This window comes from Amblyomma mixtum, chromosome 2, assembly GCF_055824585.1.
Source record: "Amblyomma mixtum isolate Tamu chromosome 2, ASM5582458v1, whole genome shotgun sequence".
Classification (NCBI taxonomy): domain Eukaryota; kingdom Metazoa; phylum Arthropoda; class Arachnida; order Ixodida; family Ixodidae; genus Amblyomma; species Amblyomma mixtum.
The window spans coordinates 252,236,182-252,254,772 of record NC_143013.1 but is presented as its reverse complement, the minus strand read 5'-3'; the positions used below and the strand labels follow the sequence as shown (position 1 = coordinate 252,254,772).

At 42.8% G+C, this 18,591-nt stretch overlaps 1 protein-coding gene across 2 annotated transcripts in view; it reads left to right on the top strand.

Moving 5' to 3' along the window:
• The window catches only part of LOC149363524 (death-associated protein kinase 1-like), a 168,866-nt gene that overhangs the window by 147,899 nt on the left and 2,376 nt on the right, over positions 1-18,591 (top strand). For both annotated transcript variants that reach the window (XM_089573523.1, XM_089573522.1), the window contains exons 13-18: positions 108-315; positions 2,997-3,280; positions 5,135-5,323; positions 12,267-12,449; positions 15,409-15,615; positions 17,284-17,456. In XM_089573523.1, the coding sequence (XP_089429649.1) occupies positions 108-315; positions 2,997-3,280; positions 5,135-5,323; positions 12,267-12,449; positions 15,409-15,615; positions 17,284-17,456 (1,244 nt within the window). The remainder of the gene's footprint in view (positions 1-107; positions 316-2,996; positions 3,281-5,134; positions 5,324-12,266; positions 12,450-15,408; positions 15,616-17,283; positions 17,457-18,591) is intronic.

The following is an 18,591-nucleotide window of genomic DNA, read 5'->3' as shown; positions in this document are numbered from 1 at the left end:
CCTTCCTGCTGCAAACAGCATACAAGTGTATAACTACGGAACGATGGCAATATGATATTGGATGTAAGTTTGCTGCACAGCCTATTGCTTTTTAATTACCGGTGCAGGTGACAGTGTCTGGAGTGGGTGACCTGAGCATATGGGAGTTCTCGGGCCATGAGCCATACCTGATGCTGTACGACCACTTTGTGGGCAACTCCCACTGCCTTCACCTGGTTGTGTTCAGCCTAGCTGACCCCGTGCAGACGCAGATCAGGCAGGTCTGCTTTTGGCTGGCTTACCTGCAGGCGAGGGCGCCGCCTGTGGAGCCCCTGGGTAAGTGGGACATTTGCTTGCCACAACTGAAATAATTCACCGTGAGTTCATTTGTATTGTATCACCGTATCGCAAGTTCATATCGCCGCAATTACTGCAGAGCAAAGGCTTCGCCCATCGGTCCCCATTTATTGTTGTTCTGCTCCAGTTGTATTCCCGTGATCCCTACAAACTTCCTGATCTCATCTTCCCACCTGACTCTCTGCCGCCCATTGTTTACCCTTTCTTGGCATCCACACTGTTACTCTGTATGGACCGTTAGCTATTCACTGTCTGCATTACATGCCCTGCCCGTGTACAGCCTCATAAAGTTCTGACATTATTGCATGACTGTCAATGTCAGCGACTGTCAATACCGGCAGTTTAGGGCATAGCAGACAATAGCATAGCAGACTACAGTATAGCAGACGACAGCATAGCAGATGATGCTCACACTGGAGATGACTTGGTGTGCTTGTGCAAATATTTAGTGATTTCCCCTTTTGTCTACATTATTAGGTGGCTGCTTGCATGCCGTACGAATTGTGGTCGTGTCATATTACTAAAAATCTAAAATGCTGTATACTTCCTCTTTGTTGCAGTTAGGATATCATTAACAGGCATTTGTTCGACCAAATATTTAGGGGAATCCCCCAAGGTGGAGTAGATTTGTAATAAGGGAGTAATTACTCATTGACGTCCACCTGAGTGCAGCCATACGGACACAAAGGAAAGCTATACAGCTTTCACAGAAACTTCGTAGATAAAGAAAAATTCGTCCTGGTCCGGGGTTCGAACCCGGGACCACCGCTACACCGGAGCAGTTGCTCTACCAATTGAGCTAACCGGGACGGCAGGCTTATGGTAGGGCGAGAGCGAATTGATCTATAACTTGAAGTGGGAGCAATGTTTGGCCAAATATTTAGGGGAAACCCCCAAGGTGGAGTAGATTTGTAATAAGGGAGTAATTACTCATTGACGTCCACCCGAGCGCAGCCATACGGCCACAAAGGAAAGCTATACAGCTTTCACAGAAACTTCGTAGATAAAGAAAAATTCGTCCTGGTCCGGGGTTCGAACCCGGGACCACCGCTACACCGGAGCAGTTGCTCTACCAATTGAGCTAACCGGGACGGCAAGCTTATGGTAGGGCGAGAGCGAATTGATCTATAACTCGAAGTGGGAGCAGTGTTTGGCCAAATATTTAGGGGAAACCCCCAAGGTGGAGTAGATTTGTAATAAGGGAGTAATTACTCATTGACGTCCACCCGAGCGCAGCCATACGGCCACAAAGGAAAGCTATACAGCTTTCGAGTTATAGATCAATTCGCTCTCGCCCTACCATAAGCTTGCCGTCCCGGTTAGCTCAATTGGTAGAGCGACTGCTCCGGTGTAGCGGTGGTCCCGGGTTCGAACCCCGGACCAGGACGAATTTTTCTTTAACTACGAAGTTTCTGTGAAAGCTGTATAGCTTTCCTTTGTGGCTGTATGGCTGCGCTCGGGTGGACGTCAATGAGTAATTACTCCCTTATTACAGGCATTTGTTCCCTAACTTGCCCTACACACCTCCTGTCTCTTGACAGAAAGAGGGCAGAGGAGGTTGAGGAACAAATGTGAGTTAATGATATCTTAACTGAAATCAAAAAGATGAAATGGGCTTAGGTGACATATATTATGCAATTAAGTTTGTCGCTCTTTGACCTGTAACCTTGCTTTATGCGTTACATCTTCTTGACATCTTTTTCTCCAGCCTTCACTAAAGAGTGCCTCCCCATCCTCGCGAATGCAAAAGTTGACATTTCTGTTTATGCGTCATTTTTCAAGTAGAATTTCACACTCCAAGTAAAATGTGCAAGGAGTAGATGTGTTTTATCACTTCGCACTTGGTTATCTGAATTTATGCTTATAGTTATTAATAATTACAAAGCCATTGCACATAAGAACGATCAAATTTTTTAATGTTTCGGTTTTACACCTATTCACCTTACCTGGGTTTGGACGGTCTATGCAGACAGTTGTGAAATAAAATGAAAGAAAAAATTCTTTCCATGCATTAGGGCAGCATGTCATTGGTAAATAAGGACTTGTGTAGCATTCTACCGCTACCTTTTTAAGATTTGAAAAAATTCTGTCACTTAATGTTTTCTGTTTCTTTTTTTTACGGTGGCATTTGCACTCTGCTTTAGCAATGTATTCTTATGTGGTCATGAATCACGGGCTCATGCATGCAGCTCAATGATCAAGTAATGAGCATACAGACTTGGTCAAAAGTTCTAAGGCCACATGATTTGCATTTCAGCGGTGCAATGGCACACTTATGGCACCCCTGAAGCTTTTAATCTCTGTGTGGTGGGGAGAACCATTGAGCTCACCTTTCAAGACATTTTCGTCTTTAATGGCGCCATAAGTGCTGCTGCACTGTGCGGCTAGGCAGCAGCAAACGTCTTTAAAGTTTTGAACAGAGGGCTTCATAGCACTGCTTCTATAGAGAGAGAAAGAAAAACTTTAATGCAACGAAGCAATTCAGGGCACGCAGGTCGTTGGGTCCCTGCACAACCCCACTGCACTCAAGTGTTTATGTTCCTATGATACAAATGTTTTCATGTCTCGTGACATTTTTTCCAGTCACTTTTGTTGCTGCCAGAAAGATGAGAAAAGCAGCGCTTCTTATTGAATTTCTTCTTCTTTTTTTTCTTCTGCAGGGATGGGAGGTAAAAGTGCCTCCCCCCTGAGAGTGGCATTGGTTGCCACACATGCTGACGTCTGTGCCAGCAACACCAACAGGAACCAGAACTGCGATGCACAGCAGCAGCAGAACAATGCAGAAGCGGAAGCCAGGATTATCCTGGCAGCCGCCAAGGAGCGGTTCCAGCACGTGTTCGACCTGCACGAGACTGTGTTTGTCATGGACGCCCACGTTGTCGGCTCACAGAGCATGAAGTCTCTCAAGCAGTACATGTCTAACAACAGAGCAAAGATTGTTCAGGTGAATATCTCTTAAAATGCAGCGACTGCATTGATATTTACAGCTGTCGGGGAATCGTTCGGAAACTGCGAAAGCGTGTGACGTATGTCAAGTTGCTTTAAAGTTGCTTTAAAAATATTCTGCAAAAAGTGTTTTCTGGGCACATATTTTGTCTATGTTAACTCAAAGCACATTTTCCGGATAAACACTCTTGCTTCTTTTAGCCCATAATATTCATGCAGTCACTATTTTAACACCATATCAGCTAGTACTATATAGCTGATTAGCTGTCAACATTCAGTGAAATGTGCCTTAAGCAGTTATCATGTCATTTTTTTTTCTTTGTACAAAAGGTCAGCGCTGCTAACCTCACATATAAAAACCGCTTATATAGCTTGCATTGTGTCAAACAGAAATGTGCTGTATTCTCTCCAAAAAACTCTCTTTGTGCTATACTTCTTAATGTCATATTGATGTGAATGAGGTCTTGGTGCAGTTCGTCGAACAAACTGAGAAGCGGTATTTGCTGACCTGCAGTCAGCATTATAAAAGGCAATTCCCTTTTTGATCTGCCAAATTTTTGTCGCAATTAATGCACTGCCGCATATTATCGCCAAAAACCAAGTTGTGTTGTGGAATAGCTAGCTACTGAGACCGAAAAGCACTTTCATGAACTGGTTAGTGTAAGGCTCTGAATATCGAAAAAAAAAAACACACTTGGATCTGACTGATATGGGCACATATATTATGTTAACAAACTAGTGACTAATGTGATTTTATCAAAGTTAAATGGCATTTTGTACATATACTTTGGAAGCACCCAAATCAGTGCATATGTTCCCCACCTGTTCCTAGGACACTGAGGTTATTCATTAATTGTTGAGTTAAAGAAAAGCAGATGTGTTCTTTCCACCAATTTATTTTTTGTTTTTAGTTTTTGTGCAGTAAATCTTGCCTAACAATTTGATTCAATGTGACTACTTTTTGGGAGGTTGTGAACCTACGCCCTTTGCCTGATGTGTATATAGAAAGTGAGTCCATGGAGCTAAGTTATCTGGTGCCCTTCAAAAGTTGGTGGAATGCACCAAGGTATAAAAGCAGTACTCCTGGCTAAGAGAAAAAAAATATGAATACTCATTCATTGATGCAGTAACACAAGCTTTAAAACCTCAGCTTGCCTCTTCATATTTACTTTGTATATATCTCTTCCCACGTGCCTTTAATAAAGATCGAAAGGGTGTGAGCACTTAATTCTTGGTCGTGTATTTTCTTCTTTTGAATAGTGAATAAGACATTAGTGTACAGGGATCACCACACTGATTTCGCCTACACCTGGCAAATGATTTATGATTGAATTTCTTCTCTCATGCTGTTTTAATTCAGGTTTCAATAGCTGAGCGGTGGCTGTGATATGTAGACTTCAGGCCTTATGAGGCATAATAAAATTCCAAATCATTTTAATTCACTCCAGCCCTTACAGTAGCTGGCCCCAAGAGCCAGAATGAGAATGAATGAATGGCAACTATAGCATTGCACTTTGCACTTTTTGTATGCTCCATGTGACCTCAAGTCCACTTACATAACAGCCACCAAATGACTGTTGGAACTAAAACTGAAGCAGCATAGTCAAGAACAAATTCTGTTAGTATAAATAATTTACCACCTGTGGGTGAATCTCACATGGCAATTTATGTTTACTGAGTTGTGCGTATCATTACAAAGAATGAGCACACAACCGAAATTTGCTGTCTATAGCTGTTTAATGACACATAGCATTACCTAGTTCACACATATTCTTCACTCACTGTTCATACTGTGTGCAAATGTTGTGTGAAGAATAGCCTGAAATTGAATTGAAATTTTTCCCTCCTTTAGAGCCTTCCAAAAAGCACTGGATTTCTAGACTCAATGGTTGGGCACCTCCCAAACTGGAGGAAATCATCGCCATCGTTCCCGGTACTCACGTGGCGGCAGTTCATGGACATGGTGCACATTCAGGTGAATCCTCTGGCTGGTGAAGAGCACATGCGTGAGCTGATCCACCAGCTGCAGCTCATGGGAGAGGTGAGCTTGATATTTTGCTTTTACGCCTTTCACACATTTAAAACTGTAAACTCTAAAATGTTTCCATATTCACACTGTCATTCACATTCTGAAACCACACGTGATCATTATGCTTTCCTCATGCATAACCAGAATATAATGCAGTTACCTTGATTTTCAGCCTCTTTCCGGAACTAAACATACATAGTTCATTTACCTGTGTCCTTGGATTTCTTCCTTCTTTCTTGTGTTCAGCTACAGCATTTATTTATTGCATCACTTTTTAAAGCCCGTGTGCAAGTTACTTTATGTTGGGCATCACTTACTCATCGTGCTTTAACTGTACAGTTGAACACCACTACAACAAAATGACCTGTGCAATGAAGGATTTCATATGTCCCTGCCAAATTCTATCTTTCAAATGTATTGTGAGCGACTCACAGTGAAGACCACTACAACGAATTTGCCTGTACAATGAAGAATTCAGATGCCCCCGACGGCTGATTTGTTGCTTAACAATAAACTTACGTAGCGGCACCACCATTGCCCTCTGCAGCTGCCAATGAGGTGTGTTGCGCATAGGAAGTGCTGCTTCACACCACAGCAAAGACTGCGTAGTAGAATCCAATTTCCACAGTACCCATGGTAATTGCCACACCAACGCAAAGAACAAAATTCGCAGCGGGTCGAACAGCTGACCAATTTGATGGATGGTGCTAACGTTGCCGGCTGGGAAAACGCAGACCTAGACACAATGATCTCCGCGCTCTGGATCAAAGACGAACTCTGAAACACAAGCATAACATGCTGACAAAGCCAGCAGTTGCAGCAGGCCAGTTTGCGCAAAATGTAACTTTCAGCAAGTGCTTGCCGGCACTTCCCTTCTACCTGCACAGAGCAGGACTGTGCATAGTGCGTGTGCATGCATTTGCGTGCCGGCTAATTGAGCTGAGCACACATAGTCATTCAGGCACTTCTCTCTTTGCTCTTTGGCATATTTGGAGCAGCTTTAGTGGCAACGTCTCAGGATTGCCGCGATGAATGTGATCAGTGCAGGGAACATTGAAGGCCAACAGCTCTCCTTTGACAAAAAGTTGCAGGCTGTCAGTGTTGTTGCAAGTGACCATGAAAAAAAAGGCATTGCAGATGAGCATGCGACCAGTGCACCAACGCTCTCAACGTTCCGCTGCCGAGTCCCAGGGGATTATGGTCGGTGCCGAAAGAGACAAAGAGGACAAAGTCCTGCGACTCTCCGATTGATTGACTCTGAACTAAAGTTTTTCCATCCATCCTTAAAGACAAGGACAAGATACAAGCGCAAGTGGAACAACATGTAATGGACCCATTATGGAAGCGGATTCAAGCAGCAACTTTCCATGATGTTGGCACCGCTGTCTAAAGTGGTTCATAGACGTACACATGAAAAAAAAGGGTTCCAATCAGTGGGACTTTGCTCTGAAAGAAAGCCAAGGAGTTTACTTGCGCGTTTGGTGTTGAAGAGACATTCGAGGCAACCAGCGGGTAGCTTCAAGGCATGTGATGGCATCACCTTCAAAATCATGATGAGAGAAAAAGCCGACGCACAACGCAATCTTGCTGACAACCGGCATGAGTCGGAGCTGCTCAAAGTGCGGCAGGAGCACAGACCTGAAGATGTATTTACCGCAACAAAATTCCCTTTTTTATGAGCTGATTCTTGAGAAAACACTGTAAGAAGGCAGATCGTTTTGCAAAGGCAGCAATGAGTTGAAGCAATAAATGACGATGCTATTTTATTGTAACACAGCAGGTACAGAGAAGCTGATGCCACTTTTGGTTGGATAATCTGTGAAACCACGCTGCTTCAAAGGAGTGCTTTGCTTTCCGGCTGACTATGTGGCCGCCAATGAGGCCTGGAGAATGGTGGAATGGTTTCAAACCTGCCTTTTGCAGGAGGAGGAAATGATGTGGCTGCAGAACAACAAAACTGCACTTGTTGTCAACAACAATGCCGTACATATGTTCCTAGTGATAGAGCACATGAATGTAATTCTCTTGCCACTGAATTGCAGCTCCCTGTTGCAGCCGTTAGACTGAGTAATAAAATGGTCTGGCAAGGCATGGTACAGCACAAGAATGCTGTAGAGAATTCTGCTAAAACTTGAGCACAAGGTTCAGCTGTCAATTAAAATAAGCGTTTGCAAAGCTATTGAAATTGTTATGATTGCTTGGTGGAGCATGTCATCAGATGTCGTGCATAACTGCTGGTGGAAAGATGGATTTGTCGCAGGTCAGGACAGCACTAATGATGTACAGGGTCGTCCAAAAGTTCCCAGGCCACAGGGTCTGCTTTAGAGCGCTATAGTTGGGCAGCTACGACACCCCTGGAGCCAAAAATCTCTGTAGAGGATAGCAGAAGTACTATTCTCACCTCTGAGAACCTTGATGTCTTTGATGCTATCGTAAGTGGCAGTATACGCCGCTTGAAAGCAGACCCTGTGGCCTTGGAACTTTTGACGGACCCTGTACCTGATGAGCGTCCTGATGACGGAGAATATTCCAGTACTGCTGCAGAGCTCTAGGAATTGCTTAACTTGTGCGCTCCTTCTTGCAACACAGCAGCTGACAAATACGCCGTGGTTGAAGACAACGTGATGATCTGCACCGAATTGACAATTGAAGACATCTTCAAAGCCATCAAGTATGAGAAAGAGGCAAGCATCAATGGAGATAGCAGTGATGAGGAACTTACAGGCGAAACAAGAATTTTGACACCAAGAGAGGCAGTAGTGGTAATCAGCGCTTTGTAGCTGTACCTTGTGCTGCTGCTGGGTTTTGCCTTGTAGCATGATGCCGTGAATCTCAATGTGATAAGGTCGGCTGCAGTTGCACATTTTATTGGATGAATTGTCGAGAAGAAAATTAGCGACTTCTTTCATCAAGTGTCTCTTCAATTCACGTTAAACAAAGGGTTTTGTTTTGCTGGATGTACATAGCTTGCTTTATTTCATGTGATATGGTGCACAACCTTTACAATGAAGTGACCTGTATAACAAGGGATTTCGTAGCTCTCAAGTGCTTCGTTATAAAGGTGTTCGACAGTATGTTCAATATTTTTAGTTGTTCTGTCACCAGAGATCTGTGTTGAACGACGCAGACAGAGTGGAAGAAAACACAGGACAAGCGCTGTCCTGTGTTTTGTCCTGTGCCTTCAATATGTACCACCAACTCGCCCATTTGGCTATAGAGATCTGTGGTTCGCACTTGATGAATTGTGCCAACATTATAAAAGCATTAACCACGCATCTCAAAGCTTCTGAGGTCTAATTTTTCTGAGGGTCATGTATTTCATATTCTCCATCTTCGGTATTCCATGTTGTTTGCTTATGAGTTGCACATGGGGAAATCCTGACTCAAAATGCTGCTAGCTTCCTTTTCTCTCGTCTCATTCACACTGTGTCCTGCCCGCCCACATTTCTACGTCAGCAGTAAATATACGTTTCAACACGCGAATTTGCTTTGATCAGTGCCTTTGATCAGTGCCTTACTGTATGCTTTCTCCTTGTCTTCTGGGCACTAAATAGAGCAGAACTCTCAATAAAAATAAAGTTCCTGATGCCATATGCATGCTAAAAAGGTGTATATATCTGGAAAGTTTCTCTTCGTGGCTTTCTCTCAGTCTTTACTAATTGAAGACTGTACTGAGGCGGTGCTGGAATGTTTAAAAGTCCATTGTCAGAAAACACACATTTTCAGAGAAATAAAAAGAGAGAAATAAAAAGATGTTTTCAAAAAAAATAAAGGGCCTTCTCCTGGCTGTTGATAGTGCCAAAACATGGCCACATTTGCAAACAGACACAAAGAAATGCAGCACATACTAATTTCACAGTGCTGGCCCACTGGTTACGTACATTCAGGGGTTGGGCTTTTCAGTTTCGAGTTCTTAAAAATTTGGCCCACTTTTTTCGGTGTTTTTTTTTTTTTTTCAGAATGCAGTTTTCGTTTCTTGTTTGGTTAATATTATTTCCTGTGGATGAATTACCGGTCTTATCGGTGATATAACTGAGTATTCCTGTGATGTCAAAAGTCACTTAGGGTTTTTGTTGGCTTTTTCGTCAGCCTGAGCATTCAGTTTACTACTAGTTAACTCGCAGATGGTCATTAATTCCTGGTAAAGCACTTATACCTGTGCTTGCAGAAGGAATGCCGTCTCCAATAAAGAAAGTAATGGAAGTGAATGACAGAACCTTTAGACAAAAACGCAAGTGGAAGTCGATCTCTACAAGGCAGATTGCACTAGTTTGAGTCAGAGGGCGGGGTATCATGTGGTCCACATGTTGATGACAGCGATGCAATGGCTGCTTAACAGCCTTGGTAACTAAAGTATGACACTTTCGAGATACTTACGAACAGTTTAGAGGTCCTTGCATGCTGCAGAGAAACCTATTTAACTGCCATAGGCGGGAGGCGACAGCAAACAGTGCAATGCTATCAGACAATGTTTGGTAACAAGGTGGAGTCTCCCAGTTTGCAGAACCGTGTTAGGTAGCCAAGAAATAGCTCAAAACGCATAACTACTCACCATCCGCTGGCTTCCTCACTCTGTTAATTTTCCGCTTTGACTCAGCATCACTCCTACTCATTAGCCCACTAGCTGTGGCATTCATATCAAAAATATTGACCTTTACTTTTTAGGTTACAATTGAATTTTGAAACTTAAAGGGACAGTGAGGAGAGCTCTATTAATATTTTTTTTAAAGCAAAATCCGATAGTTCGGCATTTCATGGCTTTGTTGCCACTTGGCCAACAGCGAAAGATGCATTTATTTCTAAGAAATATCGATTCGAAGTTGAAAAAGCTTTTCCCGCCGCTCTGATTCAAACTTGGGATTCTCTTATGACAACACAGGACTAAGTGATGTGAAACATGACGTAACGCAGACTCCGTGATTTCTGACGGATAGCAGTGCGGCCTAGCAGCAGCCGAAAAGAAAGCTACCGCCGGCTGCACGTTGAAGGCATCTATCGGCTATTGCGGCCGTCGCTACCGTCGCTTCGTTTACGTTTGCACTGGCGTTTTGCCAGCGTTACGATGGATCCCACTCTCGAAGTCGTCAACGAAGTTCTCGCAAATAGACACCTTTAGCATACCGTGTACCTTGTTACCGTTAGCGGAATACCGGGAGCCCGCCTACCGCCGATGAGCAGATGCTGATTGGTCCCGATGCTGCAGGCGCGCGCGTAGCTGCCGGGTACGTGGCGTCACCTGGCGACATCAAGGAGATTTGCGCATGCATTGGCTGCGCCTCAGTGATTCGTGGCTTCTTGTGTCCTAGTGTTGCTAGAACCATTGATTCTAGCAACACTGTTTTGTCCTATGACGTCACAACGCTTGTACTTGCGAGTTTGGCCTGTGGCGGTGATACCTGTATTTTGGTTTTTGCTCTTTTCTACGTTACAAGAGCTTTGTTGTCAGTATGAGTGGCGTTTTTGTAATCAGGAGCTGGTATTCTGTCGATACAAGCCAACTTCAATTTCTCCTCAGTGTCCCTTTAAATTCAGAGTACTTTTATTGTTTCTTTTTTTGTCGCCAAAAAGTACAACCCCTACCTACATTGCATGCATAACATGAGAATCCAGATGCATGACATGAATGAAGCAAAATGCAACTCATATTTTGCCTATGAAAGAGCAGCTGGCTTCTAGGGCAAACTGTCACTCATGCTTCCGAGCGGGGGCAATACAGAAGGAACATACTATGCTGCGCAATGGTTTATCAAGTGATAATAGTCTAGTATTGCTAGTGTACTAAACTAAGCATGCTTGTTCAGGTAAACTTGGGGCTGATTGCTTATACCCCTCAACAAAACAGGGTACAGATAACTAGAAAACTTGGAGAATTGGTGATTGCTTTTCTGTGAGAACAGCTGTCAAAACATTATCATTTGTTTTTTGTCCCATTGTCATCTCTCTGTGCTTTAGTTAATTGCCTGTTTTCTGCGGTAGCTGGGTGACTAACATGGTGTGAAAACAGTGAATCTTCAGGGCTCTATCAGTTTTGCATGTGATTCAAGCTCAGAAGGTTCTGTCATTGTTTGACGAGCCCCACCTGCAACATGGGCTTAAAAAGATATTTGGCTAAGATATCCATAACCGTTTCTTGCAGTGTGTATTGGTTATAGCACATGCTATTTCTCCTCTTCTAATCACTTCATGTACTGCCTTTTACTCCTTAGTCACTCCCCAGCAGTGGGCAATAGACAGTTGTGCACCAAGCTCGCCTAGCTAACCTTCATACCTTTCCATTCTTCAGTTTCTTCTCTCTCTTTGTTACTAATATGACTGGAGGAATCGTGTGACTTTTGTAGCAATAGTACACTGTCACCATTTACAAACTGCAGGTCTAGTGTACAGAGCTGTAAAATCTACTTTTTTATTTTTGGCCCACATGGTGTATAGTTATTGTTATTTGATGTTATTTGATGACTGGTCGTCTACTGTGCTGATACCCCTTTTTCGTTGCTGATACCCCCTTTTGATTTCTGTGTATTCTGTTCGGTTACAGACATTGCTTATATTGATGTTTTTGTTCATCTATGACTTGATGTTCAATTTAGTTCTTCGTTTTATGTTCTTAATGACTTGATGTTCAATTTAGTTCCTCGTTTTCTGTCACTGATGTCTGAACAGGAGAGGAGAACTCTGTCAAGCGGATAGCCGCTTTTTTTCTCCCCTCCTCCATCAAATTGTATTTGATTTGGTGGAAATAAAGCATTATTATTATTATTATTATTATTATTATTATTATTATTATTATAGTGCAGCGAGCTATATTGTCCTGCAGTGGACCTAGTTGGTGTGATGATGACTATCGTGGCGATGATGGTGATCCTTATTTTCTGTACCACATCAGGTTGTATTCTTTGTATGTGCAGACCCTTATCAGATTGATCCTGTTATACACTGATGCATATCTTGATTGCAGGTGCTGTACACAAAATCTGAGACAGAGGACATGGTGGTCCTTAATCCCAAGTGGCTCTGCAGTTCCGTCATCGGTGAGCTGCTCTCCCAAGAGCACCTAGAAAAGGCACGTGTAACGGGGTGTTACACAGTGGAAGACTTCCAGTTTGCTTTTCCCGACACAGATGCCATAGACCTCTTGCAGGTGTGTTACCTTTTTTGTTTTCGTTTGTTCTTTTCAAAACATTTGCTCAGTGGGTTCATAAAAAGCAAGTCTCATGCAGCCAACAGCTAGTAATGAATCTGTTGAAAAAGTCTAAAAATGTACAGGTAACAAACAGTAAAACTTGAAGTTGTGAGCCAATAAGATATGACCTGAAAAGAAAAGTATCACTTGAATCACTCATTTGGTAAGAAAAATGAATGAATTAAGATAAGGAATACCACACCCCCTTTTGTGCACTTTCTGTATCTTGTGCCTCACCATAATTAAGGCGATTTCTAATTGCTGATTTATCGCTCTCATAATTACCATCATAATAAAAATCACCATCAGCCTGACTACAACCACTGCAGGACAAAAGTCTTTCCTATATTTCTCCATTAAACTCTGTCCTGTGTCAGCCATGGCTACCTTATCCCTGCACACTTCTTAATCTCATGCGGTCTCCTAATTAAACTTGTTTGTTTGTTTGTTTATGGGGTTTAACGTCCCAAAGCGACTCGGGCTATGAGAGACGCCGCAGTGGAGGGCTCCGGAAATTTCAACCGCCTGGGGTTCTTTAACGTGCACTGACAACGCACAGTACACAGGCCTCGAATTTCTCCTCCAAAGAAATTCAACCGCCGCGGCCGGGATCGAACCCGTGTCTTTCGGGCCAGCAGCCGAGCACCATAACCACTGAGCCACCGCGGCGGCCCTAATTAAACTAAATACCTCTTTAAACGTGCGGTGAAAAACATTGAATAGAATTGTGTCTCTCTGCTAGACACACCTCCTTATTGGAATTTTATTGCTGTCTTTATATAGAACTATAATGGCTGTATAGCCATTATGGATATCTTTCAGTACATTTACATAAGACTCTTCTACACCCTGATTCCACAATGCCTACATGACTGCTGAGGTTTTGACTGAGTCAAATGCTTTCTAGTAAGCTATGAAGGCTATGTAGAGGGGTTGGCTATATTCTGCACATTTCTATGTCACCTGATTGAAAATGTGAATATGGTCTATTGTCGAGTAGCCTTTACGAAATCCTGCCTGGTCATTTGGTTGATTAAAGTCTAAGCTTTTCCTGATTCTATTAGCAGTTACCTTAGTAAATACCTTGTAGGCAACGGACAGTAAGCCGAGCGGTCTGTAATTTTTCGAGTCCTCAACATCCCCTTTGTTATGGATTAAGATGATGTTAGTGTTCTTCCAAGAATGTCTAAGAAGAATATTTCAGCTGTACTGGTGGAATATTTTCTTAGTTCGATTGCATCTAGTGTCCTCAACTTAATCTACAAAAGTATCAATTAATTTATGCATTAAAAGAAGTGTAAGCGCTCTCCTAAAAGCCTATCACATAGCAACAATAACCATGACGCTGTTGTTGTCAGCAAGGTCGATGGCCACCGTACTGCCAAGTGCGAGATTGCATGTCCACTAATCTTTTTTTTTTTTCTTGATTCAATTCTGCTGCTGGACAGTCAGCATGTTCTGAAAATGATGTCTCTGAAAGTGATTGTTCTAAAGTTAGCCCCCAAAATGCTTTACCCGTTGCCATGGATATCGCTCATGTGTTTTGAAAGGGATTAGAAAAATAGCACATGGAGCCTGTGATGTAAAATTTCAATTCAGCCAGAGGTGTTCTTCTTTTCTGAAACTGCCTCTTTTATACTTGTGCTTTGAAGCATTCAGGAACACTTGACTAAAAAATTACTTCAGCACATTATATTTTACTCCTTTTTTCTCATGTCGGCTTTAGGGGGGACACTGGTCTTTGAGACCAAAAAATGACCAAAAAAACGATTTTCAAAAAATGACATTTGTGGAATTTACAGCTATCATTTTCCAACTGTACCACTTTTTTTCCTTTAAGAAATCATCATTTTGACCATAATATTAAATTCAGATCATCGTGTGGGCTGAATTTATGCAGGCACTGACAATTTAATAGCATGAAAATTTTGGACATCTGGTTATCTTAGTATGCCGATATCTCAACATCTAGGACAGATAGAGATGTTGTATTAGTTGCTAAGGGAAGCTGAAGGCACAGTGTGTGCAATAATCGAAGCAGATTTGTTCAATCACACTTCAAAAATTTAAAATTTCGCAAAGTTTACCGATGCACTACATTCACACCTTGAACACTGATATTCCAAGTGCTGTAAAATTACTAATGAGGGTAAAACGGAAAAACTGCTTTGATCATTGCACTCTTTACTCACCATACTATTCAGCCGTGGATTAAAAATGATTTTTTATCGAGCAGTTTTTTTTTGCACCGAGGTACTAATGAACAACTAATTAAAATTAATTATCTTGGGAACCAACTAATTTATGAGAAAGATAATTGCATTGTTGAAATCAGTATAAAAAACTGAGCAAGATAGTACAGTTTCATTAGGATTGGGCTAAAAATAAGGAAAATAGGAAGTTTTTGTCATCTGGAAAATGACCATACAGGACGATATTAAATACACATACATGATTCAAGATTTCTCTGATTCTTACATGGCCATGTTTTCATTGTCTGAACTTGTTTCTTCATTTGGATTGTGTTGGTTCCTGCTGAAGCACGTTGAGTTAGAGGGGAGGCCACGCTGAGGCCTTCTCCATGTTCTAGGCAGTCTTGAGCAAGCCCAGTATGTGGAAAGATGGGTGATAAATGTAGAAGCTAGTTGTGGTTGATGATGAAGAGTAAAGATTGATTACTACCCATACCGTGCGATATGCGTAAAGGGTGATGTCAGTAGCCCAGAATGAACTGGCTGCATATTGTTCTTTCTGTCAGGTGCTATTGGAAAGCTGGTGATAACAGACCCTACAGCCCACTGCAAAAACTTTTTCTGAATCTTTTTGTGTTGCTACAACTACAGTGTCAATTTTTTCATCTGGTGTTGCTTGGTGTTTATGGTACTGCAATGTAAGCTTACTTGTTGATGCTATTCAGGTGCTGGAAAATCTCAAGATGTGCACCAAGTGTGACTATGAGGGCGATGTGGAATACGAGTTTCCATGCTTCAACCTGCTCGAGACACTGGCATGCCTCTGGGACCCTTCAGATCCTGGCTACACCCAAGGCATTTACTGTGGGGTCCATGTCCTGCCCTTTGATGACTTCCCTCACATCCTGGCCACAATCTTCTCCAGGATACAGGTAACAGTTAATCATCTGTCATTTCTTAGCCCTGGTATATATATATTGCTACTTATCTGTAATGAGCCGCTGGATGACAATAAAATTTTTAAAGTTTACTGGAGAATTATGACGCTGTAGTGAACTCGCTTGTGAGCTGATTTAGTGTCTCATACTATTGGCTTTAGACTCCCTGAATACATTCCTTCGTAAATAGTTCCCCGTAATAATGTGTACTAGTTAATTCGAAGTTGCATAATTGGATCGAATTTATGTAATTATTCGAATTGACACTTTGGCCCCGTCGACCTCATCTATGTTAAAACGGCTCCCCTTAATTAAAACTTTGCTCAGCTCAAACAAATTTTTGGTCCCCTTGGAGTTGAAATTATCAGGAATCAACTCTGTGTGATTTAATGAGATTAAGTGGCTGGTTAGTACTCAGAGACTAGAGGAGGATAGTGCACGGTGCTGTGCATTGTTGGTGCACGTAAAAAACTGCAAGTTGTCAGAATTATTCCAGAGCCCTCCACTACATCAACTCTTTCTCCATTTCTCCTTCTGCACTTCCATCATCCCTGCTTCATGGTGCAGTTCCCTCATAGCCATACATGCACAATGTCTGTAATGGCATCACTACACCACCTGGGACATCAGGGTTGCATAGAAGAATTACAGCATCATCATCATAATCATCGTCCGCCTGATTACGCCCACTGCAGGGCAAAGGCCTCTCCCATGTCTCTCCAATTAACCCTGTCCTTTGCCAGTTGCGGCCACCGTATTCCCGCAAATTTCTTAATCTCATCTGCCCACCTAACTTTCTGCCGCCCCATGCTATGCTTGCCTTCTCTTGGAATCCACTCCGTTACCCTTAAGGACTAGCGGTTATCTTGCCTTCTCATCACATGCCCTGCCCAAGCCCACTTCTTCCTCTTGATTTCGACTAGGATGTCATTAACCCGCGTTTGTTCTCTCACCCACTCCGCCCGCCTCCGATCTCTTAATGTTGCACCTATCATTTTTTTTTCCATAGCTTGCTGCGTTGTCCTTAACTTATGCTGAACCCTCTTTGTTAGCCTCCACGTTTCTGCCCCATAGGTGAGTACCGGTAAGATACAGCTGTTGTATACTTTTCTCTTGAGGGATATTGGTAAACTGCAATTCAAGACCTGAGAGAACCTGCCATGTGCGCTCCACGCCATTCTTATTCTTATAGTTGTTTCCCTCTCGTGATCCGGATCAGCTGTCACTACCTGCCCTAAATAGACATATTCTCTTACTACTTCCAGCACCTCACCGCCAATTGTGAACTGCTGTTCTCTTGCTAGACTGTTGAATATTACTTTGGTTTTCTGCATCTCAATTTTTAGCCCCACTGTTCTGCTCTACCTGTCTAACTCATTGATCATGCTTTGCAGTTCATGTCCTGAGTCTTAGTAATTAAGGCATTGTCATCAGCGAATCACAGATTACTTAGGTATTCTTCATTAACTCTTATCCCCAACTGTTCCCATTTCAGGCTCCGGAGTTTCAGTTTTATGTTTACTCAGCAAAATGATGCTTATTGTACTAATGAAAGAAGGCACCAACAAGTATATTTGTGGTTATCAAGTCAAGGCGTGAATATAAAAAAGAAAACAAAGTTTGCCTTTTGGAGTTGTAGCAACATTTGTTGCCTGTACACAGGTCCAGCTCCGACGGGCGTCCATGGAGCATGCGGATTCCGATAGCAATCTGTACCAGTGGCTGCGGGGCAGCAAGTTCTGCAGTGGAGCCCTGGAGGGAATGCTCACCCTAGTTGACAATGACAGTGCGTTAGAAGTGAAAGTGCGGGGTCCACGGGGGTCATCATCGAGCTGGTGAGTAATTCTGTTAGCTATTGCATATGTGTGGTTGGTTGGTTGGTTGGTTTATGGGGTTTAACATCCCAAAGTGACTAAGGCTATGAGGGACACCGTAGTGGAGGGCTCCGGAAATTTCGACCACCTGGGGTTCTTTAACGTGCACTGGCATCGCACAGTACACGGGCCTCTAGAATTTCTCCTCCAAAGAAATTCAACCGCCGCGGCCGGGATCGAACCCGCGTCTTTCGGGACAGCAGCCGAGCACCATGACCACTGAGCCACCGCGGCGGCTCTTCTGAGAATTTGAGCTGCACTTGTGAGCTGCACGGTGCTATAAAAATGAAGTCACAGTGTACGTAATAATTCACTCGTGTAAAGGAGCTAACTATTCTGAAGTTCAGTAAATTGCTCTACAATCTTTCAGTGTTCTGTCATTGAGCTTAATATTGGTGCTTACTATTTTACACATATATGAATAGCTTTTGCTTATTAGCATGAGTTGGCTGCCGTGGTGGCTCAGTGGTTATGGTGCTTGGCTGTTGACCCGAAAGACGCGGGTTCGATCCCAACCGCAGGGGTTGAATTTCTATGGAGGCGAAATCATAGAGGCCCGTGTACTGTGCGATGTCAGTGCATGTTAAAGAGCCCCAGGTAGTCGAAATTTCCGGAGCCCTTCACTACGGCGTTCCTCATAGCCTGAGTTGCTTTGGGACGTTAAACACCATAAACCAACCAAGCTATTAGCATAAGTTGATTAATCATATGAGTTAAGGTGAAGTTGGTTACTAAAGTAACGTGTTAAAGTAAATCAATGCATGTTGTGTTGCACTGGAGGAACTCCTGAACTCTGCATACAGCACACACAGCTGCACTGTTCACCATTATTTTTACATGCACATGTCAGCAAACTATGTAGAGTTTGTTGAAGTGAAAATTAAGTGCCCACTAAATTTATATCAGAGTTACATATGGCTATGTCAAGTCCAGTTGGATGTATTCATCACACCGAAGAAAGCTGGGGCAAAAGCAGAACAAAAGTGCTTAGTGAGGACCTTCCACTCCTACTCGTTTGCCTCTTGAAGGTCAAATTGACTCTTATATAACCTACTCCAACAAGGACTCCGGAATTTTTTTTTTTAGCGGGGAGGTA